This window comes from Mizuhopecten yessoensis, unplaced genomic scaffold, assembly GCF_002113885.1.
Source record: "Mizuhopecten yessoensis strain PY_sf001 unplaced genomic scaffold, ASM211388v2 scaffold2805, whole genome shotgun sequence".
NCBI classification, from domain to species: domain Eukaryota; kingdom Metazoa; phylum Mollusca; class Bivalvia; order Pectinida; family Pectinidae; genus Mizuhopecten; species Mizuhopecten yessoensis.
The window spans coordinates 147539-164472 of NW_018404728.1; the positions used below are offsets into that span (position 1 = coordinate 147539).

Below are 16934 nucleotides of genomic sequence, written 5' to 3' on the forward strand. Positions count from 1 at the left end.
TAATTTTCCCTTTGGGGCCCCGCCCTGGCCCCAGGGGTTGGGGTAGGAATCCCAATTTTACAATTTTGAAGCCTCATCTACCAAGGATGATTCTGACCAAGTTTGAAAAAAATCCATCCACTGGTTCTTGAGAAGAAGTTGAAAATGTAAAAGTTTACGCACGACGCACGACGGACGACGGACGACGGACGACGGACGACGACGGACGAAAAGCGATTGGAATAGGTCACTTGAGCAAAGCTCAGGTGACCTAAAAACATAACAACAAGGAAAAGTATAGCAATATAACCAATTCATATCCTGATAATTTCAGAAAATTTTGCTTTTCTGAATCCTGCCCCTATAGCCCAAAGGAAACATATCTAGGTAACAGATAGGTCCCAGTGTTTTCGGCTAGTTTGTTATTGTATTAAAATCAGTGACGACTTTTTTGGATAAATAATAAAATATTTAAACTGTTTATGGCCAGAGTAGTGAATAAAGGCAACAGCAATAGGTCACATGAGACTTTGTCTCAGATTACCTAACAGTGTCATCTACTTGCAAAGAATTTTTAAGGTTTATTTGAACAAACCATTGACAGATCATTGAATGTTGCTTGGAAGGAGATTCTTTTTTTCCTTCACTGTTCTTTAACAACTACATATACGCCAGAGTACCATTGGGGTCATGCAAACTAACTTGCAATATACTCTTGAAGGGCCTTGTTCCTAAGCTAGATTTTTTTATCCATGTCAAATTGAAGCATGCTCAACAGTGAACACGGGGATCACACATACCCAGTATTCTCCCCAGAATGTTTTGAAAGAAGCATGGTATTTCAATATTTCTGTTAAAGCAGCACTCTATGTAAAATCGAAGCAGCATGGCAACTTTAGATTTACTATGAATATATAGCAGAGAAGATCTAGGATAGCAGCATGGCAAGAAATTATAGGAGCACGGTGCCATGCTGCTAAAACAGCCTGGGGAGAACACTGAATTACCAAATTTTATCATAATCTCTTTAATGCTTTCAGAAAAATTGCAACGTAACAACAAGTCCAAAATAACCTAGCATTGTGGCCATTTTTTTGTCTTAATCAGCTGAATTTGAAGTAGGCACAACTATGGACATGGGGAAACACCTAGCTATACCATCTTTATTTAGATCACTTTATTGTTACCGAGAAATTTCAGTAACAAGCTTGAAACGAAAATGCCAGATAGTTACCCTGTGACCAATTTGTTTATCTAATCAATTTCAACTTGGAGCATGTACAGCTATAGACTAAGGGGTTCATGCATATAAGTTTCATTAATACCATTCCTTGAATATTATCTGAGAAATAGTGGTAACAAACTTTCCATGCAAACAAAATTCCAGATAGCCTGGTGGCCATGTTGTTTTTGAATTTGCCAAAATTTAAAGCAGGCACAATTAGAGCTGTGATTTATAAATATGAGAAACTCTGACAGCAACACTGAGGGCTATACTTACTGAGGACTGAGGTTTATGTGAGAAACACTGGTAGCTACATCTACTCCAGGACTGCTTGTGGCTCTCCCTCGTGGTGAGACCATCCTGAATGGAGAGGTGGCCATGGAATGCTGATTTCGTTGTTTAGATTTTGGCGGAGTTTTCGTAGACTCCTCTCCAGCGTCCTCGCCTTCAATGTCAAAATCTAATTTTTTGACCCCGTAATTAAACAGACTTCCGTCATCATCTCCCTGGGGGAGGGGCATTGACACAGGGGGTGGAGGAACGTTTTCTTTGGGGGATATGTTTGGCAAAGGGTTTCCACCCTCGGGGGCTACAGTTACCCTACCAAGGGGGAATTTGCCGTTTTTTTCAAAGAACTCCATACGATCTTGTTGTAGGTCCTGCTGTTGCTCGATCAAGTTCTGTCTTGTTTTTATTTGAGTTTCCTGTGACATAAGAACGTTTTTTAATCGTCGTTGCTCATCCAGTAATTTCTCCCGTTGCCGAAGTAACTCGCGCTTCCTGTCCGTCTGAGACAGCTTCTTGTAATAACTCATATAGGTTTTATCTCCAAACACACCTGATGGATTTGAATTTGGGGAATGCATTTTATCAAAGTCCTCCTCCAATTTCTCTTTGAACCCTACTTTTGATTTTTGAAATAAGTCTTTATTCTCATTGGCTGGTAAAAATTCGTTAGATATGCGTGATGACCTGGGGCTTGGGTCAGGTTGCAATGAATGGAAACTGCCCTCTTCAGAGTTGAACACTTTTATGTCGGCACTTTTCTGTGTACTAGACATGACTGGGTTCCGAAGGGCCAGAGGCACCGGGTTAGAGTGATGACTCCGAGGTTGAGTTTGGCCTTTAACTGACCCTATCTCAGACTGACCGCCAATGGAGCTGAGTCCATCCTCATCGACCCCTGACCTCTGGTGAGCTATGGCTTTGTCTATGAAGGTGGTGTACAGCTTGTCATGTAATGATCGTAGGTCGCCATGGCCACCATGGCAATGAGATGTGTAAGGAATGGAAGATTCTGGTGACCTTGACCCTGACCTGGGCCGTCTTTCGTGCTGACTCTGAAAACATTTGATAAAATCATTAAAAAGTTTTAAAAGGTAGCATATAAAAATATTACACATGAATATGTGATAAAAGTACACAATCTCATTTTTTGCAAATTACAAGATTCTTTTTGATAAAGTCTATATTTTACAAATTAGTGATTCATAGTAAAAACATAATTATTGTACAGACGTTTACTTTTGATATTATCAAATACTCTAAATAAGAAAATGAACTTTGATTTAATTCTCTTTTGCCCTAACTTCGCAGTCCAGGGAGCTAGACCTCTACTAGCAGTGTGATAGTCCGAAAAACTAAAATCACTTCTGTAGACTTAATCCCTTAGCATTTTTCCATAACTTCCTTCGATCAATATTTTAGCTAATTAAGTGAAAAGTGGATGGATCATGTATTCTAACTGTGGCATCAATGCAGACATGTTTCAGTAGTTTTTCAATAGATTTTACAGCTTGGAATATTGATTTTAATATTGTCTGTGCAGTACTTTCAAAAATTTCAAACATGGAATTTTGAGACACAGCAAGTTTCTGGTTCCTGTCCACCTGGTTTTGGGGATCCATTTAGTTTGAGAAGTAAATCTAGTTCAATACTTTAATTGTATAATAACTGTTGGACACTTGAATTTTTCAAACATTTACTTACAAATGTTTATTATTTTTTTTTTCAATCAGACTCATAACCCTGTTTTCACTTATGACATGCTTTAGATTATTGTAGTCATTATATATATATATTTGTATAAATCAATGATTGACCCTGCTGCTTTTGAACTCTGACCTTTGTGGGCGTAGTTATTAGGTCGACGACCTCCTGCTGTTTCTGTTCTATCTTTTCCTGATACTTAGCCAACAGGTCCTGACACTGAAACAGCTGGCTTTGTATGACTGTAACAGACAGAGTTATGTCCCCTGTATCACTGTACCTCATCAATAACCTGTGGCTAAATATTGATTGAAAATATTATACAGGTGTCAACCTCTGAAACCTTCAATAAGGAAGATCTCCCTCATTCCACATTTCCAATGAGGGAGAAAGTGTGTGAAATGGGACTGAAACTGCTTTGCTCAATTGATCTTATACATCAAAATAACTCCAAAAGGCATTAATTTGATTCAGGCACGCCTGTTATGATCATTACACACACCCTGTAGTAACTAATTTGACCACAGGATGTAGTTTTTTTTAATTTTGGTCAAAATGAGGGAGTCTCCCTCCTAATGAGGGATGGTTGACAGCTATGATATTAAAAGTCCTATGAAAGTTGACATTTCCTTATTCCCCATGAAGATGTAGACTATGTTGTTAGTCAGATTTTAGATTAGAGCATTCCAGTAAAACATCTATCCCACCCAAGGAATTACAGATGCAATTACAAATACCACCTCACAGAATTTAATTAAAACCTTACATAGAAGTAATAGGCAGGAACCTCAACCCTAGTATAAGGTTATCCATTTTTGAGCCCTGAGATCTGAAAGTCATTACTATATGCCACCTCCACCATTAAAGTGTAAGCATACTAATATTCAAACAGCAGTGCAATTAACAGAGTTAAGGCCCTTTAAATAATGTATTTTGTCTATATAAAATTTCAATCTCCAAAAAAATTTAAAAGATCAAAAGAAACAGAGAAAAAGATTCAGATCACTGTTAGATTTTTGCTAAATGCTTTCAGTAAAATAAATAAATAAACTTTATTTATTTTACAACAATTATGAAACAGGTTATTTCAACTTGTATTAATCACTCTTGTTGGCCCGAATGTTAGCGCTCGGGGGTCTTAGTGTGGGAGGAAACCGGAGTACCCTGAGAAAACCCTCATGGTCGGGCAGGTGAACTTTTCACGTCCGATCGGGGAATCGAACCCCGGCCGCCTTAGTGAAAGGCAAGTGCACTACCCACTGCACCACCCAACCACCCTATCAGTAAAATCATTGATTCTTTTGAAACATGAATTGAACAAGTACCTTCTCTTTCATTTAGGATTTTCTCTTGTTGATCCACAAGTTGAAGAACCTGTTTCTCAAATTGATTTCTTTCGGTATGAAGTTGGCCAACAGCTTTTTCCTTCTCATCACCAACTCTGAAATATTACAAACACACTTCAGTTTAGTACAGAATCCAAATCCTTTGCTAATTTTACAAACATGTCACAAATTGAACTTACCCATAACTGAATTCATTTCATAGATGATAGTTGACTTACTTATTATTGAGTTTACTTACTCATTTCATAGATGACTAACTCAATTCAGAGTGACCAACTCATTTCATAGTTGACTTACTCAATTCAGAGTGACCAACTCATTTCAAAGTTGACTTACTCAATTCAGAGTGACAAACTCATTTTATAGATGACTTACTCAGTTAATAGCATCCTACATCCAATCAATCAATCAACCAACCTTGCTAACTCTTTGATGAGATTTGCAATCCTCTTCTTTTCCTCCAGTGGTAGGTCCTTCAGGGATACAGGTTTCTGTCTGTTGTCATGGTTACCAGACCTCATTCTTTGTGTGTCCTTAACACTCACTCCCTGAGTGGCCTTGACCCCTGCTGTAGTTCTAACATGGGATGGTTTTTGTTTCTTGCTTACAGTTTCATCAAAGCTGATGTCCTGAAAATAAGAGGTGGTTTTATTTGTTAAGGAATAATTTCATTATTATACAGTGTTATTTTTGCCTAGTTTTAAAGCTAAAAATTGTCTGCTTTCCCTAAAATGGAGACTCCTCTAATTTCAATTAAAACAATGCTATATTTTGTTGATTTGTGTAAGAAACAGGCTGTTGTAAAAACTTAGGAAGGAAAATCACTTTTATACAGTTAAGCATTGTTATTGTGATTTCATGGAAATCTCTTATTTACAGCAACAAGAATTTATTGACAAACTTGGACCAGAATCTATAATTTACTGTGACAAGAATTAGCGACCTGCTGTGACAAGAATTAGCAACCTACTGTGATAAGAATATTTGACTTACTGTGACAAGAATTTGCGACTTACTTTCACAATTTGTTAACTGTGACAGGAATTTATGACTTACATATACTTTGACAGGTGATTGTTTGCTAACTGCAAAGTAAATATGTGCTTTACTATCATATGACATCAAAATATCAACTGTGACAGAAATATGTGGGTTACTCTGACAGGAACATGTTTACTTTATGTGAGGTGAATATATGTGCCTAATCAAGTCAGTGATAACAAGCTCTTCTTTGGAGGAATATGTGGTTACATACTGTGACAGGGATGTGGTTACATACTGTAACAGGATGTTTTTAGTGACTGTGACTGCAGGGATTTGGTTACATACTGTGACAGGGATGTGGTTACATACTGTGACAGGGATGTGGCTACTTACTGTGACAGGGATGTGGTTACTGACTGGGACAGGGATATGGTTACTGACTGTGACAGGGATGTGGTTACTCACTGTTACAGGGATTTGGTTACTTACTGTGACAGGGATGTGGTTACATACTGTGACAGGGATGTGGTCACTTACTGTGACAGGGATGTGGTTACTGACTGGGACAGGGATATGGTTACTGACTGTGACAGGGATTTGGTTACAGACTGTGACAGGGATGTGGTTACTGACTGTGACAGGGAGGTGGTTACTGACTGTGACAGGGATGTGGTTACTCACTGTTACAGGGATTTGGTTACTTACTGTGACAGGGATGTGGTTACTCACTGTGACAGGGATGTGGTTACTGACTGTGACAGGGAGGTGGTTACTGACTGTGACAGGGATGTGGTTACATACTGTGACAGGGATTTGGTTACTTACTGTGACAGGGATGTGGTTACATACTGTGACAGGGATGTGGTCACTTACTGTGACAGGGATGTGGTTACTGACTGCGACAGGGATTTGGTAACATACTGTGACAGGATGTTTTTAGTGACTGTGACTGCAGGTATTTGGTTACATACTGTGACAGGGATGTGGTTACATACTGTAACAGGATGTTTTAAGTGACTGTGACTGCAGGGATTTGGTTACATACTGTGACAGGGATGTTTTTAGTGACTGTGACAGGGATTTGGTTACTTACTGTGACAGGGATTTGGTTACTGACTGTGACAGGGATGTGGTTACATACTGTGACAGGGATGTGGTTACTTTGGTAACATACTGTAACAGGATGTTTTTATTGACTGTGACTGCAGGGATGTGGTTACTTACTGTGACAGGGATTCAGTTACATACTGTGACAGGGATGTGGTTACTTTGGTAACATACTGTAACAGGATGTTTTTATTGACTGTGACTGCAGGGATGTGGTTACTTACTGTGACAGGGATATGGTTACTTACTGTGACAGGGATGTGGTTACTCACTGTGACAGGGATGTGGTTACTGACTGTGACAGCGATGTGGTTACTGACTGTGACAGGGATGCGGTTACTTAGAGTGACAGGGATACTGTTACTTACCGTGACAGGGATGTGGTCACTGACTGTGACAGTGATTTGGTAACATACTGTAACAGGATGTTTTTATTGACTGTGACTGCAGGGATGTGGTTACTTACTGTGACAGCAAAGTGGTTACTGACTGTGCGATGTGGTTACTGACTGTGACAGGGATGTGGTCACTGACTGTGACAGGGATTTGGTTACATACTGTGACAGCGATGTGGTTACTGACTGTGACAGGGATGTGGTTACTTAGAGTGACAGGGATACTGTTACTTACTGTGACAGGGATGTGGTCACTGACTGTGACAGGGATTTGGTTACTTACTGTGACAGGGATGTGGTCACTGACTGTGACAGGGATTTGGTAACATACTGTAACAGGATGTTTTTAGTGACTGTGACTGCAGGGATGTGGTTACTTACTGTGACAGGGATGTGGTTACTGACAGTGACAGGAATGTGGTTACTGACTGTGACAGGGATGTGGTTCCTGACTGTGCCAGGGATGTGGTTACTGACTGTGACAGGGATATGGTTACTGACTGTGACAGGGGTGTGGTTACTGACTGTGACAGGAATGTGGTTACTGACTGTGACAGGGATGTGGTCACTGACTGTGACAGGTATTTGGTTACATACTGTGACAGGGATGTTTTTAGTGACTGTGACAGGGATTTGGTTACTTACTGTGACAGGGATACGGTTACTTACTGTGACAGGGATGTGGTTACTGACTGTGACAGGAATGTGGTTACTGACTGTGACAGGGATGTGGTTACTTAGAGTGACAGGGATACGGTTACTTACTTTGACAGGGATGTGGTCACTGACTGTGACAGGGATTTGGTTACATACTGTGACAGGGATGTTTTTAGTGACTGTGACAGGGATTTGGTTACTTACTGTGACAGGGATTTGATTACTTGCTGTGACAGGGATGTGGTTACTTATTGTGACAGGGATGTGGTTACTTACTGTGACAGGGATTTGGTTACTTACTGTGACAGGGATGTGGTTACTTACTGTGACAGGGATGTGGTTACTGACTGTGACAGGGATGTGGTTACTGACTGTGACAGGGATGTGGTTACTTACTGTGACAGGGATGTGGTTACTTACTGTGACAGGGATGTGGTTACTTACTGTGACAGGGATGTGGTTACATACTGTGACAAGGATGTGGTTACATACTGTGACAGCGATGTGGTTACTGACTGTGACAGGAATGTGGTTACTGACTGCGACAGGGATTTGGTTACTGACTGGGACAGGGATTTGGTTACTGACTGTGACAGCAATGTGGTTACTGACTGTGACAGTGAGTTGGTTACTGACTGTGACAGGGGTGTGGTTACTGACTGTGACAGTGAGTTGGTTACTGACTGTGACAGGGACGTGGTTACTTACTGTGACAGGCATGTGGTTACTTACTGTGACAGGGCTGTGGTTACTGACTGTGACAGGGATGGGGATACTTACTGTGACAGGGATGGGGTTACTTACTGTGACATGGATGTGGTTGTTTACTGTGACAGGGATTCGGGTACATACTGTGACAGGGATTTGGGTACTAACTGTGACAGGGATGTGGGTACTTACTGTGACAGGGTTGTGGTTATTTACTGTGACAGGTATTCGGTTACATACTGTGACAGGGGTTTGGTTACTGACTGGGACAGGGATTTGGTTACTGACTGTGCCAGGGATTTGGTTACTTACTGTGACAGGGATGTGGTTACTGACTGTGACAGGGATGTGGTTACTTACTGTGACATGGATGTGGTTATTTACTGTGACAGGGATTCGGTTACATACTGTGACAGGGATTTGGTTACTAACTGTGACAGGGATGTGGTTACTTACTGTGACAGGGATTCGGTTACATTCTGTGACAGGATGTTGTTAGTGACTGTGATTGCAGTGATTTGGTTAATGACTGTGACAGCAATGTGGTTACTGACTGTGACAGGGATTTGGTTACTGACTGTGACAGGGATGTGGTTACTTACTATGACAGGAATGTGGTTACTGACTGTGACAGGGATGTGGTTACATTCTGTGACAGGATGTTTTTAGTGACTGTGATTGCAGTGATTTGGTTACTGACTGTGACAGCAATGTGGTTACTGACTGTGACAGGGATGTGGTTACTTACTGTGACAGGGATGTGGTTACTTACTTTGACAGGGATGTGGTTACATACTGTGACAGCGATGTGGTTACTTACTATGACAGGAATGTGGTTACTGACTGTGACAGGGATGTGGTTACTTACTGTGACAGGGATTTGGTTACTTACTGTGACAGGGATACGGTTACTTACTGTGACAGGGATGTGGTTACATACTGTGACAGGGATGTGGTTACTTACTGTGACAGGGATGTGGTTACTTACTGTGACAGGGATGTGGTTACTGACTGTGACAGGGATGTGGTTACTGACTGTGACAGGATGTTTTAGTGACTGTGACTGCAGGGATTTGGTTACATATTGTGACAGGGATTTGGTTACATACTGTGACAGGGATGTGGTTACATACTGTGACAGGGATGTGGTTACTTACTGTGACAGGGACGAGGTTACTGACTGTGACAGGGATGTGGTTACTTACTGTGACAGGGATTTGGTTACTTACTGTGACAGGGATGTGGTTACTTACTGTGACAGGATGTTTTTAGTGACTGTGACTGCAGGGATTTGGTTACATATTGTGACAGGGATGTGGTTACATTCTGTGACAGGATGTTTTTAGTGACTGTGACTGCAGGGATTTGGTTACTGACTGTGACAGCAATTTGTGGTTACATATTGTGACAGGGATGTAGTTACATAATGTGACAGGGATGTGGTTACTTACTGTGACAGTATCAAGGGACACAGCAAGCTGTTCTACGAGTGGTTGTTTAACAGGAATCCGTACTTTTATCTCTGGAGTTTTCCTCCCCAGCATTTTCAATGGACGCCTGTTCCCTGGTGCTGACACTCCTACACATAAATGTAGTAAGAAATGCTATATATATATGACAGATGTAAGTCAAACTTCCATAAATCAAACTTCAAAGACTCAAATTTCTTGATACGTCGAAGTTACAGCAAAGTCTGGATCACATAATACTAATGATGTCTTTATTCATAAATCAAACTTCTATGAGACAAGCTTTTCACTGTTTTGAACTACAATCAAGGTCATTTCATTAAGAAAACATTGAAATTTACCACTAATAAATATATAATAATAATAATAAAATATTAAATTAAATATAGAATCTATCAATGATTCTCAATAAAAAGAACCATATATTATACTATAATAAATCAAAGTAATACAACATGTACCTGTACGAGAATATTGAAATGTCTCAGGGTAATTTGAACATCTAAACATGCAAACTATAGTGTATAAATACATGAAACATATCTTTTTTACATTAAATCAAATAAAGCTAGCTTGCCTGACTAAAATACATTAATTTGTGGATCAAGATTTCACTTGTGGCACACTTACCAGACAATATATGTGCCACTCTTAGATTTTGAACGTCTTGAATTGTGTCACACTTAATAGAAAGATAAGTTATTTGAAAGATTTGATCATCTACAATATCTATTTGATTGTGCTTTGAATATTTGTGTTTTGAACATTTCTCAAACATCACAAAAGATATATCATTAGCATGTACATGTGTCATTGATTATAATCAGGAGACTCTCAACAGTGTTGAAGTGGGTATTTATATAGTTCTGTCAAACCCTTTCCTTTTTTACTCAGAAATTGAAAAGAATTTTACTACATCTGATATTGATTTCCCTACTCCTAATCCAAAACGAATGCATGAGATGACCGTGTTTTTAGATGGATAGGCAGAAAAGTTACAACAACGTATAATACAGTAACTTTATAATCAAGGTTAGACACTAACTGTTTTTGCTTGGTAGTCCACATACAGGACTAGTTGAAAAGATTGTTTACTAGTCCTTTGTCAATGTAACTAGTCCCAGATTTCCTGATAGGAAACATCGCGATCTACAGCACGAAACATCATAAGTAGTGGACAGTCCCCGGGACTTGAAATAACCACTGCCATAAAAATATGGTCAAGATTTAGGAAAATTTTGACAATCATCAAGCAATATATCTTATTTTAAGCAGTTTTCTAAATTTTAGAATGGAGTATTCTTATTTTTAATCCTATTGTTCACGAGTCAAAGGATCAGTTAGGTAAGGTGATTCACTAGTCCTTGCTGAAATCTACTAGTCCAGGCCTAGTGGACTAGTGTCAGTGTCGACCCCTGATGATAAGATTCTAAACAATTAAACACTACAGATTTTTCAAAATGAATAGAAAGACTTACTCATTGACAGGTTGAGGGGGATGGGGGAGATGTGAAGGAAAGGGAGATAACCAATTAATGTTACTGACCTGGGACAAAAGCTGACTCTGATTCTTCACTGGAGTCCAGAGCTGAAACAAAAATAAAGTGATATTTAATATGTTCAACGCCATGTGTACGTTTGACCCTTAATTACACTATATTTGAGGGGGATCATATACAGCTAGACCAAACACAAAATTACCAGTATGTTCTCACAGGGGTTTTGCCACATATTTTGTGACAGAGACCATGTCCTAAAATTTCAAAATAGTTGTCACCATTTTGCTTAAAAATTAGAAAATATTATAGGTTATTTTTTTGCAAATAACGGAAATACTGCCTTATCCCTGACTTACATGTATACAATGTGTCAATAAACACACAGGCAGCCAACAAAAGCTTTAGCTCTGGACATGGATTATTTTTTTCAATATTAGTGAAAATCATTGACAGATTGGGAAATCGGGGAAATAGACTCTCACACATCTATGACCAGGTATTAAACAAAACAAAGCCAAATCAATTTGTCAGTTCAAGTCATCATTTTATATGGATAATAACTAAGTGTATAATGCCCATCAAAGTAGATTTTATATTGCCAACTTGTACATATTTTACACCTTTGTGTTAAAAAAATTCATTGGTCATTTGATGAACATGACAGAGTATATACTGTACTAGTCGTCGCAACATTACAGATAAACACTCTTAAAACACGATGGGATATAATTACATGAGCCTTTCTACCGGGGAAGAGGTGATTTGATTGAGCTGTTGGTAGACTGGCTAAACATTCTCCCTGCTCGCCCTAAATTTTTCTTGTTATTGTGCAGATTTTCTACTAGCCTGGCTTAAAATCTCAAGTTGGGTTAAAGTGTACTCTGAACGAAAATATTACTGAATATACTAATTATTATTCTATATGATCCAAAAACAAAAAAGGTCCAAAAACCGCATAAAATTATTGGTCAGCCCAATGCCATGGAAGGAACAGGCAAGAGTGAGAACAGCCATACAAAAGTCCATATTATATATAATGACGGTAAATTTCTTGGACTGAAGTTGCATGAGAAAAATTACAAGATGTTCATGGACCGGATGTCATTTCCCCCAAAGAAGAGCTTGTTATCACTGACTTGATTAGTTTTGCAGCACTTACACTTAATACAACGACTCCCTCCCAATATCTGCTTTAGTCACTTAAAGAAGCCCCTTGTCGGAGTGACGTGTGTTCACATCTAGAAAGTTCAAACCTTCACATTTTTAAAGTTTTAAAGTACAGACACCCAGTAACCCAGTGGAGAAACATTTTTTATTTGAAGAAACAAAGTTCGTACCTTTAGCCTCAATATACATTAAATGACTATCGGTATCATACACTCTTTTGAAGTCAAAAGTGTTCTTTAAACATGTCCGAACAGAGCCGACAATACAAAATACGGGGGAAAAAGTAAAGTCATTCAAATCTTGTCCGTTCTTATCTCCAGTGGGAAAGGAATCCTTCGTTCAGGAACATACTTTATATGTTGATGTCCTAAACTCACCGTATTTAGACCAGTATGCCCGTCTCCCAGGCATAACAACTTCTGCCATTTATTTTGACGTTACCACAAGACAACATTACCGCCTTAACCTGATGGCCACATACGATATCTCACACACAGCAAACGCATGGCACAGAGTTAGATGCGAGAACTTATTAATGTGTATATTCTATATCTTTGAAAAGCTTAAATGCAAGGACTTATAAGCATCTAAGCGTTTTTGTGATAGAGATTGTCGAAAATACCGTAATTAGGACAATAAATTAAAAAAACCTTCAGATAACGCACCAAAGAAAACTAATGATGCATTAAAAAATCAGTAATGAATAAAGATAAGGGAAGTTGGAAAGCGAAATATTTCACACGTCAGAACCACTGGTATGGTATGAAATCCTTCGCTTAGAGGCCGCCCGGGTGTAGAACAGCTTACAATTACCCAATAGACATCTATATGTCAGTAAATAATCTTAAAGTTACATCTGCTCCTCGTTTTATTCTTATGCATGTAGTGCTTACTTTTGTCTTTGTTTGGTACATTATTGTATGTGGGACTTTTTGGACTTTTTGGACATATTCCATATGTACTTTAGTAATTATTATTTAAATAGTTATTTAAGTTCTTTGTTGTTTAGTTTATGCTACATATTAGCATGTATTCTGTCAAATTCCTTTTCCACCCAGAAACTATTCTTATTATAATATGTATATGCTACATGCTATTTATGTTAATTTGTATAGTGCTTTTTTATTCTGCTGTCTATGATGCTTACCGCGTTATACATTTATTTATTGTTGTATACATGTCATTGTTATCGGCGTAAACATAGCTCTACTTAGGCGTACACAAGACGCCAAATAATAATTCTTCGATATTGTGAGTGAAAGTGATGGTGCGCCAACATCATAAATATATATGAACCACCAGAATATAAACAAACCTGAAGAGCCCTGTGAAGGGTGAAGCAGCTAGTTTTTTTAGTCGGTCGTTAATCTTATTTTTTCTATATATATATATATATATATATATATATATATATATATACAGATTTGTTAATCTAGTGTGCATGGTCTATATCTTGTGCATACTGTATATCGCCCTTGAACCTCAACTATAAGACTCCACTAACTGGGATTGTGGCCCTCCTGTGAAAATGGGGTAGAACTAATGAAAATATTTAATAATAATAATAAAAAATGTATGATATATATAGATAAACTAGAGGCCAAATGAGTATGTGTATCGCTCATATGTATCGCTCACCGTTTCACTGTGCGTGTATCCATTTCACATCTGACTTTCAAAGCGGTGCAAGGTCATTTTTAAATACCTGTAAACTGAAAATATTGTTTCTCTATACATTGCGGATCTTTCCAATAGTTGGAATATCTTACTTTTCCTACTCACGCGATATTCGAGGTTGATTTAGATCATCAAGTTGTTCAATCTATCACTGTGTAGCCCTAGCTTAATTCACATCACCAAGTCCAAAATGGGCGGCACAGACGAAAAACACTCGATCATATGCATCATGCAGATAAATTGGGCTCACGTTTGATAACGTCTGCATCGTTCAGTTGGTAAATAGGACATATCTTAATTTTGTCATCAGCACAAGCGTGTATATGTTTACTAACCGGTAACATGCTTTAAGCTATACTAAGATATGCTATGTACATGTGTACAGTCATTCTGATGTGTAAGTCATTACTTTCCTGACCGATATAAAATGAGAAAAATATTTACTAATCAATGCATAGATTATATTACTAGTCCTACATCTCATACCTTTTAAACCTTAAAATCAAAACCATTTTTTGAACATATCATTGCTTCTACATTTCTTCCTCCTTCCACAGGTGTGTCTCCCGTTTTAGCCGGGGAAGATCAGCATGTGACGTCATCAAAAGTAAATGACGATTTTCATACCCCACGTGTAGTTTTGTTTACAAACAGAAGTCTACTACTGTCGGTGGAGTGATATATTAGGATGGAAGAAAAATAATCATCCCCTACCTTGAGGGTGTAACAGAGCCTCGGGTTAGACAACCAAAGAATATCACCCTTCGGGTTGGAGATTTCTCTGTCACACCCTCAAGGTAGGGGGAGATTCTATCACTCTGTCCTACAATAAGGTTACAAGTGCCACACCGAGGTGTATTTCATTTTGATACCCAAGGGTTCAGGCAATTACTTCTAACTTAGATCTAGTTAGAATACGTTTAAGATTTTAAGGTTGCATTTTGCTGTTTATAAAACACAACGACCCTGCACTTTATACCATCGGCTCACCTTTATTTTAAGCAGTTTCGTCCTTCTAGGACTTATCATTGATTTAAGGGACCAATAAGCAGAAACCCTAATTGGTCTGAACTACTGTTGAAACAGAAATGGTGATGCATAAAAAAACCTTTTCATAAATTTCAAAAAGTTGAGGATCACTGGTTAATTTAAAGTTAATAGCGAGTAGAGCGTGTATGTTATGAACAGTGCCACTACTCAACAGATATCACTATGGCTATTAAGGTTACGGCAAACCTCGGGGAGCAAGAAATCCACCATCAGATCTAGAGTCTACCATCTTGTTCGGCAATATCAACAGTTTATTACATACATCACAAGTACAAATAAGGGACCGTCATAGGTACACGTAGTTCATAGGGGCCGATACGAAACATACGTCATTATCTGCCGAACTACATCTTAAACACGTTTTATGTATGGACACTAGTTTGTTGTGACGGCTTATGGGTGACTTCTTCTGCACAATAACCATATATTTAGAAAGCACTAGCGGAACCGATAATGTGAATTTGGAGGCCAAACCCTGACATTTTCTTTCATTGTCTGGGGCAATAAAATGTTTCAAATATTAAAAATGAGTGATGACAAAGTTAGCTAAAAATTCCAGTCACTCATAATTACCTTGCGTTTTATAAAACTACATCTCCCGAGTAAGTTTACGGACTTCGGTAGTAATATGAAAAGGAAAAGAATTTTAAAACTTAATCTTAGATGAGTCAGTGAATATCATAATGGGGGAATTTGTAAGAAAATCGATGTCATGGTTGAATTAACTTGAGGCAAGGAACCACAAATAGCGTAATGAGGATGGCAGTTAATAAATTGCCGATACGGTCGATTTACTCCAGTGCCTCGTTTCCATCAATCCCACAAATCATGAAAATTTTAAATGTAGATATTTTCTAACATTGTGTGATCTAGCTATCTACTTCACAAGAGCGCTTTTGCTTCTAGAGTAGCATTTTTGAAAGATCATTTTATTATGTTCATGTATTTTTTTTATTTTTTTTTATTTGTATGTTATAAGTTTACGTCCAGAGAGAAACAAGTAAGGATTCTTTCCCAGATACTTCATGTCCGTATACTTGAGTAAGCACAGCAGAATATTATACGCTTTATAATGTCATTTCAATACGATTTTAAGAGACGACTCTCCGTTTCAGTGATGATGTATGCACATGTAAGCAGCCATGCATGACAACATGAGTGGCCGGCCAGGAGTGTGTTACCTACCCCGACCAAGTCAGAGAAGAACTAACAGGCAAGACCATCCTGATTATCGGTTCCAGTAGAGGTGACCAACGATTCATATGGATTATTTTCTCAGTCGCAAAGATCAAGATAAGTTACAATGCTTAACGTGTTAAAAAATACAATGTTGTCTGTTCTAACGTGTCTACTTCAGTGAATATGAGGCAACATGAAAATCTGACGTGTGAATTAGACTGTCTGGTTGCAAGCCCATACGTTTGTAACGTGATGCCCCGTTTTATATCACCAACAAGCCGATGTAACCATAGTTTCTGGACACTGTAGCCGATGGATATGTTGTGTCAGCTTAAAGCGGATGTATGCGGAAACATTTAGATATTTCTTTTCTTTTCAGGAATCAGGAATTATTTGTTAAACTATTGTCATGCCCACAAGATCAGTTCCCAATGTATAGTTCCTAGTTAAGTCTACTCTTCACGTATGCTGCTCATACCTTAAAGATATATCCCACCAATATG

At 38.5% G+C, this 16934-nt stretch overlaps 1 protein-coding gene across 1 annotated transcript in view; it reads right to left on the reverse strand.

Annotated features, from left to right (window-relative positions):
* The window catches only part of LOC110446579 (protein hinderin-like), an 18424-nt gene extending 5407 nt beyond the window's left edge, over nt 1-13017 (reverse strand). The window contains exons 1-7 of the mRNA XM_021491789.1: nt 12903-13017; nt 11406-11447; nt 9842-9969; nt 4957-5168; nt 4519-4634; nt 3329-3435; nt 1481-2544 (exon numbers count right to left, since the gene is read on the reverse strand). Of these exons, the coding sequence (XP_021347464.1) occupies nt 1481-2544; nt 3329-3435; nt 4519-4634; nt 4957-5168; nt 9842-9969; nt 11406-11447; nt 12903-12951 (1718 nt within the window). The 5' untranslated portion in view covers nt 12952-13017. The remainder of the gene's footprint in view (nt 1-1480; nt 2545-3328; nt 3436-4518; nt 4635-4956; nt 5169-9841; nt 9970-11405; nt 11448-12902) is intronic.
* Nucleotides 13018-16934: the final 3917 nt, after the last annotated feature.